General features: G+C 40.0%; 1 protein-coding gene across 7 annotated transcripts in view; it reads left to right on the plus strand.

The window, feature by feature from the left end:
* LOC110984704 (scavenger receptor cysteine-rich domain-containing protein DMBT1-like) overlaps window positions 1-13,935 on the plus strand; it is a 47,047-nt gene that overhangs the window by 18,515 nt on the left and 14,597 nt on the right. For 3 of the 7 annotated variants that reach the window (XM_087136688.1, XM_087136683.1, XM_087136689.1), the window contains exons 10-22: window positions 269-607; window positions 1,597-1,768; window positions 2,205-2,368; window positions 3,284-3,439; window positions 4,115-4,279; window positions 4,919-5,221; window positions 5,523-5,825; window positions 7,372-7,710; window positions 8,383-8,554; window positions 8,720-8,883; window positions 9,451-9,606; window positions 11,659-11,820; window positions 12,899-12,985. In XM_087136688.1, coding sequence (XP_086992814.1) covers window positions 269-607; window positions 1,597-1,768; window positions 2,205-2,368; window positions 3,284-3,439; window positions 4,115-4,279; window positions 4,919-5,221; window positions 5,523-5,825; window positions 7,372-7,710; window positions 8,383-8,554; window positions 8,720-8,883; window positions 9,451-9,606; window positions 11,659-11,820; window positions 12,899-12,985 — 2,682 coding nt within the window. Of the gene's footprint in view, window positions 1-268; window positions 608-1,596; window positions 1,769-2,204; window positions 2,369-3,283; window positions 3,440-4,114; window positions 4,280-4,918; window positions 5,222-5,522; window positions 5,826-7,371; window positions 7,711-8,382; window positions 8,555-8,719; window positions 8,884-9,450; window positions 9,607-9,715; window positions 9,734-10,099; window positions 10,118-11,658; window positions 11,821-12,898; window positions 12,986-13,935 lie in introns of all 7 variants that reach the window. The other 4 variants (XM_087136685.1, XM_087136684.1, XM_087136687.1 and 1 more) reach the window with 4 other exon arrangements.

A 13,935-nucleotide genomic window follows, 5' to 3' on the forward strand; every position in this document is an offset into this window, starting at 1 on the left:
TGTCAGTCTGATTGGGCTACAGTTTTGTACAGGTCCAAACCAAGGTGTGTTAGTGATGGAAATTAAAAGGGTTATTCTGCTCCAAAGTGGACATTGTTGACAAGTGGAAAAGTTAAGACATCTTACGAACTGCATCTCATTTTTAAAATGCCTGAAAAGGTAGAACTTATACTTGTAAATGTGATTATATATTCAGAACGTTTTGCAGAAGAAAATGAGTTATAGTTTTGACCTTTGATGATTGAATGTTTGTGACCTTTTCTGACAGTTGTGGAGGGTGCTGTTCGTCTAATCAGTGGTTATTCAGTACCGCATTCAGGACTTGTCCAGTACCACAAGGATGGACAGTGGGGATATCTGTGTCCCCATTGGAGCTGGGATATGAATGAGGAAAATGGAAATGTTCTTTGCAAACAACTGGGCTATGGTCCGTCACTTGCCATCGTTTCCCATGGTCAGATGTTTGGAACTGGGAATGGTGTTTTGCACTATGTACCTTCAGACTGCACAGGTCAAGAGGCAACTCTGGCTGAATGTCCAAATGACAGCTCGGCCTCCGGATGCGGTTTCCAAAAAAGTGTTGGGGTTGTTTGCGACACAGGATCAAGTTAGTTGATGCTTGTTTAGGCTTTGCTTTTTTGTGTTTAACATTTATTTACAAGCATATTTTTGTAATCATACAATTTCAAAATGTAAATTTTTAATTTTTATCACGAGTTTTGCCCATGCATCATGTATAATTATGCAGGTCAATAAATGAATGATGTGACAAAATACAAGAGTTATTATAAAGAAAACTGGAATGAGAAGAAAAAGGCCAATGCAGAGACATATTCAGAAGACAAAGTCTCATTCAAAAATGTCTTATTAAGTTAAGAAACTAAACAAACAAAACTAACAACAAATCATTCTGGGAAAAGATGAAAGCTAAATAATGAAAACAAACCCTAAAACAGACAAGCTAAAATGAGATGTACTGAGAGCTGGAAATAAGAGCATTTGTTAAGAACCCCTTCCAAATTAGTCCTAAATTTTAGGTACACTTCTGAAAATGCAATCTTAGATCCATCAGTTCTTTTCAAAACTTAGAAGAAAGTAACATGTTAATACATGTGTGGCAACAAATCATACACTACAATTTTCGTATTCTGGAAAATTATGCCAAATCAACTACATTGTATGTTCCTGTAGTGTGTACTTTGCACTGCTTAAGTTGTCTAATATCTGCATAGATTTACTGATGAAAGATTCAGAAAGCAGTGTAATAAATGACCTGAAAACCAGGTTTGTCAATGATTTTGACACTATGCTGGGCAATTGGAATTAGCATCACTAATGAATCCAACACAAGACAGTTAGTGTTTAGAGGTATTTAGGATTTGTTTATTATGGCATTTATCTTGATTGAGAACTTGAAGGATACTGGCATTTTGCGCTTTAGCAGCAAATTAATAGTTTCAAATAAAATTACAAGTGAGTTGGGTCCAGGAATAAATTGCCATTGAATTTGTGAACATTTGGAATGCATCATTTTGTCAGTGTCAAAGTAACATTTTATATGTTGCAGGATATTAATTGATCATTTCTGATGCACAGGAGAGACTGATATCCGTCTGAGTAACGGAACTTCACCAGATGAGGGCGTGCTTGAAGTTTACTACAATAACGAATGGGGGACCGTTTGTAACAAAGGCTGGGATGTCAAGGATGCTGAGGTAGCCTGCCGTCAGCTGGGATATAATGGAATCAAATATCTCCCATCCAGCATGTATGTAATTATTAATTTATGATTAAGGCAACTTAGATTTAAATTGACGACTTGAAATTAAGTTTAATCCTAAAGTTAGCATGCAACACAGCTACCGCGGTGTGATGCATGCTTTATTTTGTGATAGATTACTATTGACTACATATATAACGGTTTTTTGCCCTTACCCAACGCATATTAATAAGCACTGCATGCTCAGTGCCTGTCCGAGAGCCTGCGAAAAAACCTCACAAGCCCACTCGGGTGGGACTCGAACCCACGACGACCTGCTTACGAGTGCAGATGTCTTAACCACTCGACCACCGAGCTTGCCGGGGTCGGCTGGCCGGTCCGAGTCAAATGAAGCAGCGGGTACCGCGAACTATTTTCAAGATGTATTTTCAAGATTACTATTGGTATAATGTTTTGTTCTTAATTTCTCATGATCTTTACGTAGGCTTGGATTTCGTTATTTCTATGAACGGTTCACATCTGTCATGTTCGGTGATGTTGACTGCGATGGCACTGAAGCTTCCCTGTTTGATTGTCCCAAGTCAAACTGGTACATCACTCATTTGTCTTGTGCCCATGATAATGATGTCATCTTGGGATGCACTGAAGGTAAGTTTGTTCAAAGCAAGATAGTATCAACCAAAGAGAGATTTTGTCAACTTTCAACAGGATAACCTCTGAAATGGAGCTAAATAATTGTCATGCAACTTAACCAAGTTTAATCCTATTCAAGTTTCTGCCCAAAGTTTGATGCTTCACTATGTAAAGAAATGTGCAACCTTAGTTCTTCACACTTGTATGCCAAGGAAATCTTGATGAGATGTTCAACTGGGCATACTTAGGATTGCTGATTTATTCAACTCAGTTACAGTGCAGATTCTAGAAGTCAACAGAGATTCCTGGAGTTAACAGCAAGGTTATCTGATGAGTTGAAATACATAAACAGTAAACCTCGGATCAGTCAGATCCAATGGGACCTACCAATTTTATTCGACTTGGGCAAAAAGAAGAAAACGGTATGCTTTACACCGTCGTAGATGACCAGCCATAGAAGGGCCATAGGCCACAAAGCATGAAATGAAGTAACAACGTAATGTTCCTTACATCAAACATTATTTATTTGTACATTGCACATACATGCATTGTACAAAAGAAAATCAAAGCAGGGTTGTTTCACTGATCATGCCACACGAGTTCATACTTCAAGCATTGCCATGTTTAACAGCAGTCACAGTGTAAATATACTTCAATTTATCCAAAGTAATTGAAAATCCAATTTAAACCAATCTGACTTACCTGAGGTTTACTATATTTCACAATGAAGATGTCCTTAACACAAACAAGCATGGAAGTTATGCTGCTGCTAGTATTATGTTGAGTGAAATTTACCTCTCAAATGAGGATAAATTGTGCTTAAACTTAATAAAATTGCCACCGCCTCCATAGCCGGCGATTGGTACTTTTTGAATCATCTTGTGAGTGGACTGATTTTAATAGTGATCTTTGTTTCTGTTTTTCTTTTAGAAATCAATGATTTGAAGCTGAGAAATTTCACAGTTGTGGAAACTGTTAGTGGAATAGATGTATCGATGATATGTTCAGCTGAAAATGTGCCGAGGTATGCATATGAAGTAGAGACACCTGTGTGGACATTACCTTCAGGTTCCATTTTATCTGCTGGTAAGCAATCTTAATAATAATATCTACAGATTTATATAGCGCACTTATCTGTAAACCGATCAAGATGCAATCCATTATTATTACCTCTGTTCACTGGGCCCATGAAACGTTCTAAGACCATCTCAGCTCCTTGGGGAGTATACAGCTCAATGCTGTCTTTTCGGCACAAAGCAGCTAAATTAACCACAATAACCATCTCTTCCCTCATAGGTACCCAATTACTCCTGGGTTACCCAATTACTCCTGGGTGGAGAGACGCAATGAGTAACAGTGTGCCTTGCCCAAAGGCACACACACCATGAACCCGGGCTGGATTTGAACCCGCCAACTATGAATCCAATGTTCTTGACCACAAGGCCACGGCACTCCATGGCACTCTTAAATGCTTGAACCCTAAGAAGCCCCTCTTCCTTTATCAGTTCAGTTGATGTCATTCATTCCAGGCACCTGTTTTGTTCATCATGAGTTGCTATTATTTTCATAATGACAACACTTTTTTTCTCTTCCAGTTGAAACTTACTTGCAGACAGGTAGAGTAGGCATTTATTTGGCAAGTAAGGATTTCTCAAAGTTTGTATGAAACACACCCTTTTAGGAGATGTTACCCTCTTCAAGATTGTATTTATTCATAAAAGATGCCTTTCATCAATTATGCTGTTTATTTTTCATTTCAAGGTGAAGAAGAAGGTAATATAAGAACAAGTTTTATTGGATCACGAAGCAACAACTTGTTAGAAATCACAGGATTCACTGATGAACAAGATGCTGGTATCTACCTGTGCACAGTGACTGGCTATCATAAGAACGTTACACTGACTGAAGCTACCATTGCTGTCAGTGGTAGGTATCAAGTGTATGTAGGAACCAAATACCTGAGTTTTTGAGTGTTGATGTTATGAACCACTTCCAAATTAATAAACCAGACAATGATAACCAACTTTTTTATAACAGAAGAATAGGAAAATGAAAGAATTTGAAAACTTTTTTTGAGAATGTTTCTATAGATTTAATCAAGCAACAGGGAATGCTGACACAAATTTGACTTATACATGAAAATGTTAATAAGCATTTGGCTGCACAGGATTAATAAGTTACTCATAAGTACAAGGTTCTTTGTTTTCCTTGTGGAATGCTTTGATTTCCTGGCATTTGTCCTCTTCCGTCACATTCGTGGTACAAAGGTACCAATTTTTTGAGTTTCAGTAGAGTAGAAACCTGGTTCTTGTTATATCAAGCCTGATGAGGGGCTTACACTTTGACTTTTGATATTCACAGAGGAGCTGAATAATGTGTGTTCTCTGTCAATATTAAGAACCTCATGCCAGCAGTGGTTCTCGTACAAGTTCATTCTCGGTCTTATCAACTGTTTGCATACAGTTAACACTCTTTACAGTAATAAATGAGTTAAGATTTGCAAGCAGTTTATCCCTAGACAATTCACTGTTTTCATATACCTGTTTACTTTGTGCATCTTTAAAGCAGAGCTTTCAGAAGACCAAATTCCTCCAAGGCCGTCAAATCTTCAAGTTGCTCCATCCCATAATTCAGTGACTGTGTCATGGACAGCTCCCAGTGATCAGAGCATTATGATTAGAGGATACATCTTGGGATATGGTGCTAGTTTACCAGATGGAATGACAGTACGTTTGTCTGCCTCACAGTTTAAGTACATCATAACTGGACTGATGCCTGAAACTCTCTACGTACTGAAATTGCGAGCATTCAATCGTATAGGTGAAGGACCTTCTCTTTACATTGATGCAATGACGTCTTCAGTACCAGGTAATAAACAGGGCTTATTCCTCGGCCAGTGCATGGATTACTTGGTACCAATCGATCGATTGCACCCGCTAAAGCATGTGACTTATCTGCTCTGAGCGGAACATAAGAGGGCGTGCTTTTTTGGGTATATTAAGAACCTCATGCCAGCAGTGGTTCTCGTACAAGTTCATTCTCGGTCTTATCAACTGTTTGCATACAGTTAACACTCTTTACAGTAATAAATGAGTTAAGATTTGTAAGCAGTTTATCCCTAGACAATTCACTGTTTTCATATACCTGTTTACTTTGTGCATCTTTAAAGCAGAGCTTTCTGAAGACCAAATTCCTCCAGAGCCGTCAAATCTTCAAGTTGCTCCATCCCATAATTCAGTGACTGTGTCATGGACAGCTCCCAGTGATCAGACTGTTAGGATTAGAGGATACATCTTAGGATATGGTGCTGGTGTACCAGATGAAATGACAGTCCGTTTGTCTGCCTCACAGTTTAAATACATCATTACTGGACTGATGCCTGAAACTCTCTACGTGCTGAAACTGCGAGCATTCAATCATATAGGTGAAGGACCTTCTCTTTACATTGATGCAATGACGTCTTCAGTTCCAGGTAATAAACAGGGCTTATTCCTCGGCCAGTGCATGGATTACTTGGTACCGATCGATCGATTGCACCCGCTAAAGCATGTGACTTATCTGCTCTGAGCAGAGCAAAAGAGGGCGTGCTTTTTTGGGTATTCACCGTATAGACGTGCCATGAGGTACGTAGGTATATGCACATTTGACATGGAGCACATTGAGTACGTGTAACTAATTTATTTCAGCTTGTACGGTTTTCGCGTTCATGCATAACGCGTGCAAGAACCCGCTTGTAACCACCTGTCTTTCTTTCGCCGATTAGGGGGTGCACTTCAGTTCAGGCCAAGTTACAGTATGGTACCCATCAGTAGTCTGAGTACAGTACCTAGCGTCGGCTTCATTTTTGGTGAATGGTACTCATGAACCACTTGCTTTTGGTGGACACTGTGTTTGTTTGTATTCAGTACCCAATATAGGTCACTTGACATAGCAGGCCCAATCAGTCTATTGATTGAGGATAACTTCTGGTTTCATCAAGATTTTTTTCCTGTTTTATTTTACACTGTGTTTTTTTAAGTTGCCACTTGTGGAACTTTTGTCAACTTGGAACAGTCATTTATCATGTAAGACCACCTCTACCATTGGCAGAGGAAGAGGGGACTTTTTGACTGGAGTTTATCCCCCCCCCCAAGTTTTGCAGGTCCTACAATGGGTTAGGCCTTAATGGATCAGCTTATTATTGGCTGATACCTGATGGTCTCTCAACTGGCTCCCTCCTCTTTATAAATTCTTCTGCTCTGCTGGTGCTCTTCACATCTGAAATATCATGTCAAAGAAATGAAAAATGAATTGTATGGGTGGGTTGAAAGCCCCATGGTTTAACCTTATGGGGGCCATCCCCCCCAAGAAAGAATGAGGTTATCTGTTTATTAATCAGAGTGAAGACATTAATTGTCTTAAATGGATGTTGTTTTGCGTGGACAGAGCCATTTTGAGTGGCTGTTTATTTATGATTAGTGCCAAATGCGAAAGTGGACCGGGGACATTACGTGTTTCATGAGAAATTTCACCCTCCCATTTGTAAGTTGGTCATTGCATGGAGAGATATAGCACGAATTGCATCACCATTTCCTGGATTGGATCATCACAGATTTGAAGATGTGTCCTGAAACATTTCATCTTGGTCATTCCATATAAGTGGTGTCAGCAGTGCCTATGTGATGTCACTAAAACCATGTTTCACTTGTAGTCCTATATCAGGAGAACTGTCAGTTTGATTGGGCTGCAGTTTTGTACAGGTTCAAACCAAGATGTGTTTGAGATGGCAGTTGAAAAGGAGTTATTCAGTACAAAAGTGGGCACTGCTGAAAGCTTTGTGAAAAGTGGAAATTTATTATGTCTTGCAAACTGCATCTTATTTTTAGCTTGTCCCTACTCAGGTAAAATGCCTCTGGTGCTCACAAGAGGTGGAACTCATAAATGTAGTTACGCATTTAAAACTTTTTTCAGCAAGAAATGAAGTACAATTGCAAGACAGTTTTGGCCTCTGATGACTTAATATTTGTAATTTTTTACAGTCGTGGAGGGCGCTGTTCGTCTAATCAGTGGTTACTCAGTGCCGCATTCAGGACTTGTCCAGTACTACAAGGATGGACAATGGGGATATCTCTGTGCCCCTTTGATATGGGATGAGGACAATGCAGATGTAGTCTGCAAGCAACTTGGTTATGGTCCTGCACTTTTCATTGCTTCACTCGGCCAGATGTTTGGAACTGGGAATGGCGTTTTGTATGTCTCAGGGTCAAAGTGCACAGGTCAAGAGGCAACTCTAGCTGAATGTGCAATTGACTCCTGGGACATCAGAGCAGGCTGTAGTCACAATTCTGATGTTGGGGTCGTGTGCGACACAGGATCAAGTAAGTCGATATTTGTCCTGAGCTATTCTTTTTAAGAACCCTTTCTAAATCACTCCTACATTTTATGCATTCTCCTGACTATGGATTAAGCATATTAATGTCTCAAACAATCCATCATTCCTTTTTAGAACATTAGGCACAAAAGAAATTTACATAGTGCTACCAGAAACTGTTGTCCTACTATTAGGTGTCCACTATGGAATCCTTGAAATCATATCCCACACTTTCAGAAGAACACTTGAATTATTACCAAGAAAAATCAACCATGGTTCTGCAGTTTGTACTTTGCACTGCTTAACTCATCAAAACTCTGCATAGATTTACTGATCAGTTTTTAAAAAAAGAGGGTGTGCCAAACCAGGTTTCTGGCAGTTGGAATTTACATTAGCAGTGAATCTAACACAAAATCATTCAACACTTGGAGGTAAATTGACAGATTTGGTGAAGTAATTATGGCTGCTTTGTCTGGATTAACGACTGCTGAAATGATAATAACAGTGGTGTCTGTGTGCAGTGTGCAGCAGAAATTACCATCAGAAAGACTCAGCTGTGTTAGGTCCAGGACAGAATTTCCAGTAAAGATGTGGACATTTGAATTAATATTTTTGTCAATGTTAGTTAGTCATAATTTAACGAGTCATACAATTTTCGTGAATCATTTTTCATTTAAAGGAGAGACTGATATCCGTCTGAGTAACGGAACATCACCAGGCGAGGGCGTACTTGAAGTTTATTACAACAACGAATGGGGGACCGTTTGTAACAAAGGCTGGGATATCAAGGATGCTGAGGTAGCCTGCCGTCAGCTGGGATACAATGGAGTCAAATATCTCTCCTCCTTCACGTAGGTCATTACGAAGGAAAGCTGAAGTTTAGTTTGACTACTTAAACCTGAGTTGAACTCTAAAAAGCAACCCAGATGAAAGTATTTGTAACATTGTATGATGGCATGGCATATTTTATGATAAATCCGTATAATATTTTGTTTTCAATTTCTCATCATCTCCAGGCTTGCGTTTGACTATAATAATGACCGGTTCACATCCGTCATGTTTGGTGAAGTCGATTGTAATGGCACTGAAGCTTCCTTGTTTGATTGTCCCAAGTCAAACTGGTACATTGATGATTTTTCATGCAGCCATTATAATGATGTCATATTGGGATGCACTAAAGGTACATGTAAGTTTGTTCAAAGCAACATACATGTAGTATCAACCAAAGAGAGATTATGTTAACTTTTAACAGGATAACCACTGAAATAGAACTGCGTAATTTTCATAAAATTTAACCAATTTAATCTCATCCTAGTTTCCCGCCCAAACTTTGATGCTTCAATGTGTAAAGAAATGTGCTCCTACAAGATCTACGCTCCTACAAGAGCTTAGATCAAGCGAGTTTGGGATAATGGAAAATTCTACTCAATTACGATATCAGGTTCTTGAAGTCATCAGAAGTTCTAGGATTTAACAGCAAAGTTATTCGACAAGTTGAATGCACTTAACACAAACAAGCATAGAAAAAGCTCTAATTTTAGAACTACTTGGAGTGAAAATTATCCCTGAAATTAGGATGAATCGTCGCTTACGCATGCCACCCAGGTACCAGAATTTCCTGTACTTACACTAGAGAAAAGTGCCCGAGCCTCCCAACCTGTTGTTGGTTCACATTGTTTTCATTTTGAAATATTTTTTGAGTGGAATGAATTTAACAGTGATCCATATTTTCATTTTGGCTGTTTAGAAGACATTGACTTGAAGCTCAAAGATTTCACAGTTGTGGAAACCGTTAGCGGAATAGATGTCTTTCTGACATGTTCAACTGAAGATGTGCTGATGTATGTGGGTGAAGCACAGACACCTGTGTGGACATTACCGTCAGGTTCCGTGTTGTCTGTTGGTAAGCAATCTAAATGCTTGAACCCTATGAAACCCCTCTTCCTACCACCCCCACCCTTTCCCTGTTGTTTTTCTCCTCCAAATGAAACACCTGTGTGGATATCCTTCAGGTTCCATGTTGTCTGTTGGTAAGCAATCTAAATGCTTGAACCCTATGAAACCCCCCTCTTCCTACCACATCCACCCCTTCCCTGTTGTTTTCTCCTCCAAATGAAACACCTGTGTGGATATCCTTCAGGTTCCATGTTGTCTGTTGGTAAGCAATCTTAAATGCTTGAACCCTATGAAACCCCTCTTCCTACCACCCCCACCCCTTCCCTGTTGTTTTTCTCCTCCAAATGAAACACCTGTGTGGATATCCTTCAGGTTCCGTGTTGTCTGTTGGTAAGCAATCTTAAATGCTTGAACCCTATGAAACCCCTCTTCCTACCACCCCCACCCTTTCCCTGTTGTTTTTCTCCTCCAAATGAAACACCTGTGTGGATATCCTTCAGGTTCCATGTTGTCTGTTGGTAAGCAATCTTAAATGCTTGAACCCTATGAAACCCCTCTTCCTACCACCCCCACCCTTTCCCTGTTGTTTTTCTCCTCCAAATGAAACACCTGTGTGGATATCCTTCAGGTTCCGTGTTGTCTGTTGGTAAGCAATCTAAATGCTTGAACCCTATGAAACCCCTCTTCCTACCACATCCACCCCTTCCCTGTTGTTTTCTCCTCCAAATGAAACACCTGTGTGGATATCCTTCAGGTTCCATGTTGTCTGTTGGTAAGCAATCTTAATGCTTGAACCCTATAAAACCCATCTTCCTACCACCCCCACCCTTTCCCTGTTATTTTTCTCCTCCAAATGAAACACCTGTGTGGATATCCTTCAGGTTCCATGTTGTCTGTTGGTAAGCAATCTTAAATGCTTGAACCCTATGAAACCCCCCTTTTCCTACCACATCCACCCCTTCCCTGCTGTTTTTCTCCTCCAAATGAAACACCTGTGTGGATATCCTTCAGGTTCCATGTTGTCTGTTGGTAAGCAATCTAAATGCTTGAACCCTATGAAACCCCTCTTCCTACCACATCCACCCCTTCCCTGTTGTTTTTCTCCTCCAAATGAAACACCTGTGTGGATATCCTTCAGGTTCCGTGTTGTCTGTTGGTAAGCAATCTAAATGCTTGAATCCTATGAAACCCCTCTTCCTACCACCCCCAACCCCTTCCCTGTTGTTTTTCTCCTCCAAATGAAACACCTGTGTGGATATCCTTCAGGTTCCGTGTTGTCTGTTGGTAAGCAATCTTAAATGCTTGAACCCTATGAAACCCCTCTTCCTACCACCCCCACCCCTTCCCTTCTTTTTCTCATCCAAATGAGACATCTGTGTGGTCATGACCTGCAGGTTCCATGTTGTCTGTTGGTAAGCAATCTTAAGTGCCACTTCCCTATGATATCCGTCTTCCTGCTTCCCCTTCCCAGTTATTTTCCTTCTCCAGATGAGACATCTGTGTGGTCATTACCATAAATATCCAAGTTTTGTGTGTAAAGTATCTGAAATCTTAGTTTCCTATAACCCGTGTCTTTCCACTCTCCCACTGAACTGCTCATATGGATATTACTTTCAGCTTCTTCAATGATCCACAATCCCCCTCCATTTCCTCTTCCTCCATGACAGTCACAATGGGACCTTATTGTAATGAAACAAAAGTCACTGTCAGTCCACAGTTTTAGCTTCCCTGTGTCTCACAGTTTTTAATAACATTGTCCCCCCTTTACTTAAAAATTTGTTCCAGAAAAAAAAGGATTAATTGGAAAGCCAATATTATGGCTTACGTAGGACATTTTTTTTCCTTTGACAAAATTCATCAACCAAGTTGGTATCATTTATTCCAGCCATTGTTTTGTTTATTTTTGTCTCATAGGCAAGTGGAGGATGCATTTATTCAGCAATGAAGCAATTTTCCAAATTTGTATAAAGCTAACCCAGATTTTACCCTCTATAAATTTTACTTAATCCATAAGGTCTCCATCAATTTCGCTGTTCTTTTGTTTAAATTCATTTTGCAGGTGATGAAGAAGGAAACATAAGATCTAGTCAAATTGGAGTAAGCAGCAACATGTTAGAAATCACAGGATTCACTGATGAACGAGATGCTGGTATCTACCTGTGCACAGTGACTGGCTATCATAAGAACATTACACTGACTGAAGCTACCATTGCTGTCAGTGGTAGGTATCAAGTAGGGGTGTATGTAGGAACCAAATACCTGAGTTCTTGAATGTTGATGTCAGGAATCAGTTCCTGATTAAGAAACAGGCACCCATTTCCAACTTCAACAGATGTGTGGTTCTTTTTAAACACATTCGAGAGACTAGCATTCAGAATATTGACAACAGTTTCAGTTCAGTTCAGTCAAGCTAACTGTCAGCTTATATCACTAAACACCATCACTAAGGGAACAAATATGCACTTGGCTCTGGAGAATGGACGCAGCTACTGCCCGACCCACAGGCAAGGGCATTATCAGCAATCAGTCCCCTGTGCCAAGCAAATATTTATTCCCATTCATAAATACCCTTTTAGTCAGATAGTCAAAAGAAGTCAATTTTTGATGGATTTCCAACGATTCTGTTGTAGAATTTTACTTTTGTTTTCCCGAACACTCTCGTCCATTTTATTTTGTAGTTGTCCAAAAGAATTTTCTTATATGGACTTGGCACGCACGTGACGAGCCGCGTGAATGCAGACTCTTGCCCTCTCAGAATCAATTAAACGGTCATCATATCTAGGCACCAGTGCGTAATTTACACAGCGGGCATCATCACTTCTCAGTGGGTATTATCAAATGTTAATACACGGTCAAGTTGCGCATTGTTGAATAGGGAGACTGTCTGAGGTAATTATGAATATTTAATGACAAGTCTGTGAAAGCACATGATTTACAATACACGGATGGGGTTTCAATATATATAATTTCAGACAAAGCACTAACTCAGTTTAGAGAGAGTGGACGACAAATTTTCATATTGGCACTTTAAACCCTCTCGTAAAAAAATGTCTTAAAATTTGGGTCACTTGAAATGTTAAATAAAGCCCGTTTGTTTCACACAAATCTGGATTGGGCTAGTGGTCTGAAAGTTCGCTTGCACTATCCATTACATAGGTTCTAATGTCAGTGAACCAACCTCAGATTACTGATTGTGATGTGGGTCCACGCTAAACAAACAGGCGCATATATATCTAAAGAGTTGGAATATTTCAGTAGGATGTGATATTGTTATAATCTATGGTGCTTATTTCCTTCAGTGGATCATCCATGTTCTCAAGATCAGTTCAATTGTGGGGAGAGATGTGTGCCACAGCGATTCTTGTGTGACCAAGAGGAAGACTGTGGTAAGTGGACTTTAAAGAGGAAACTATAATGTCTTGCATTGCAATACTATGGTGTCATGGAATTGTGGTACCGCAATACGACATGTGCCATTGAATTATAGTACTGCAGTGTCATAGTGCTGTGGAATTATAGTACTGCGGAATTGTAGTACTGCAGTGTCATAGTGCTGTGGAATTGTAATACTGCACTGTCATAGTGCTGTGGAATTGTAGTGCTGCAGAATTGTAGTACTGCCTTGTCATAGTGCTGTGGAATTGTAGCACTTCAGTGTCATAGTGCTGTGGAATTATAGTACTGTGGAATTGTAGTACTGCCTTGTCATAGTGCTGTGGAATTGTAATACTGCAGTGTCATAGTGCTGTGGAATTGTAGTGCTGCAGTGTCATAGTGCTGTGGAATTATAGCACTGCAGTGTCATAGTGCTGTGGAATTGTAGTGCTGCAGTGTCATAGTGCTGTAGAATTGTAGCACTGCAATGTCATAGTGCTGTGGAATTGTAGTGCTGCAGTGTCATAATGCTGTGGAATTGTAGCACTTCAGTGTCATAGTGCTGTGGAATTGTAGCTCTGCAGTGTCATAGTGCCGTGGCATTGTAGTGCTGCAGTGTCATAGTGCTGTAGAATTGTAGTACTGCAGTGTCATAGTGCTGTGGAATTATAGTGCTGCAGTGTCATAGTGCTGTGGAATTGTAGCACTTCAGTGTCATAGTGCTGTGGAATTGTAGCGCTGCAGTGTCATAGTGCTGTGGAATTGTAGTGCTGCAGTGTCATAGTGCTGTAGAATTGTAGTACTGCAGTGTCATAGTGCTGTGGAATTATAGTGCTGCAGTGTCATAGTGCTGTGGAATTATAGTGCTGCAGTGTCGTAGTGCTGTAGAATTGTATTACTGCAGTGTCATAGTGCTATGGAATTATAGTGCTGCAGTGTCGTAGTGCCGTGGCATTGTAGT

The sequence above is a fragment of the Acanthaster planci genome, linkage group LG05 (assembly GCF_054643075.1).
Source record: "Acanthaster planci isolate LZ-2023a linkage group LG05, COTS_SCS, whole genome shotgun sequence".
Taxonomy (NCBI): domain Eukaryota; kingdom Metazoa; phylum Echinodermata; class Asteroidea; order Valvatida; family Acanthasteridae; genus Acanthaster; species Acanthaster planci.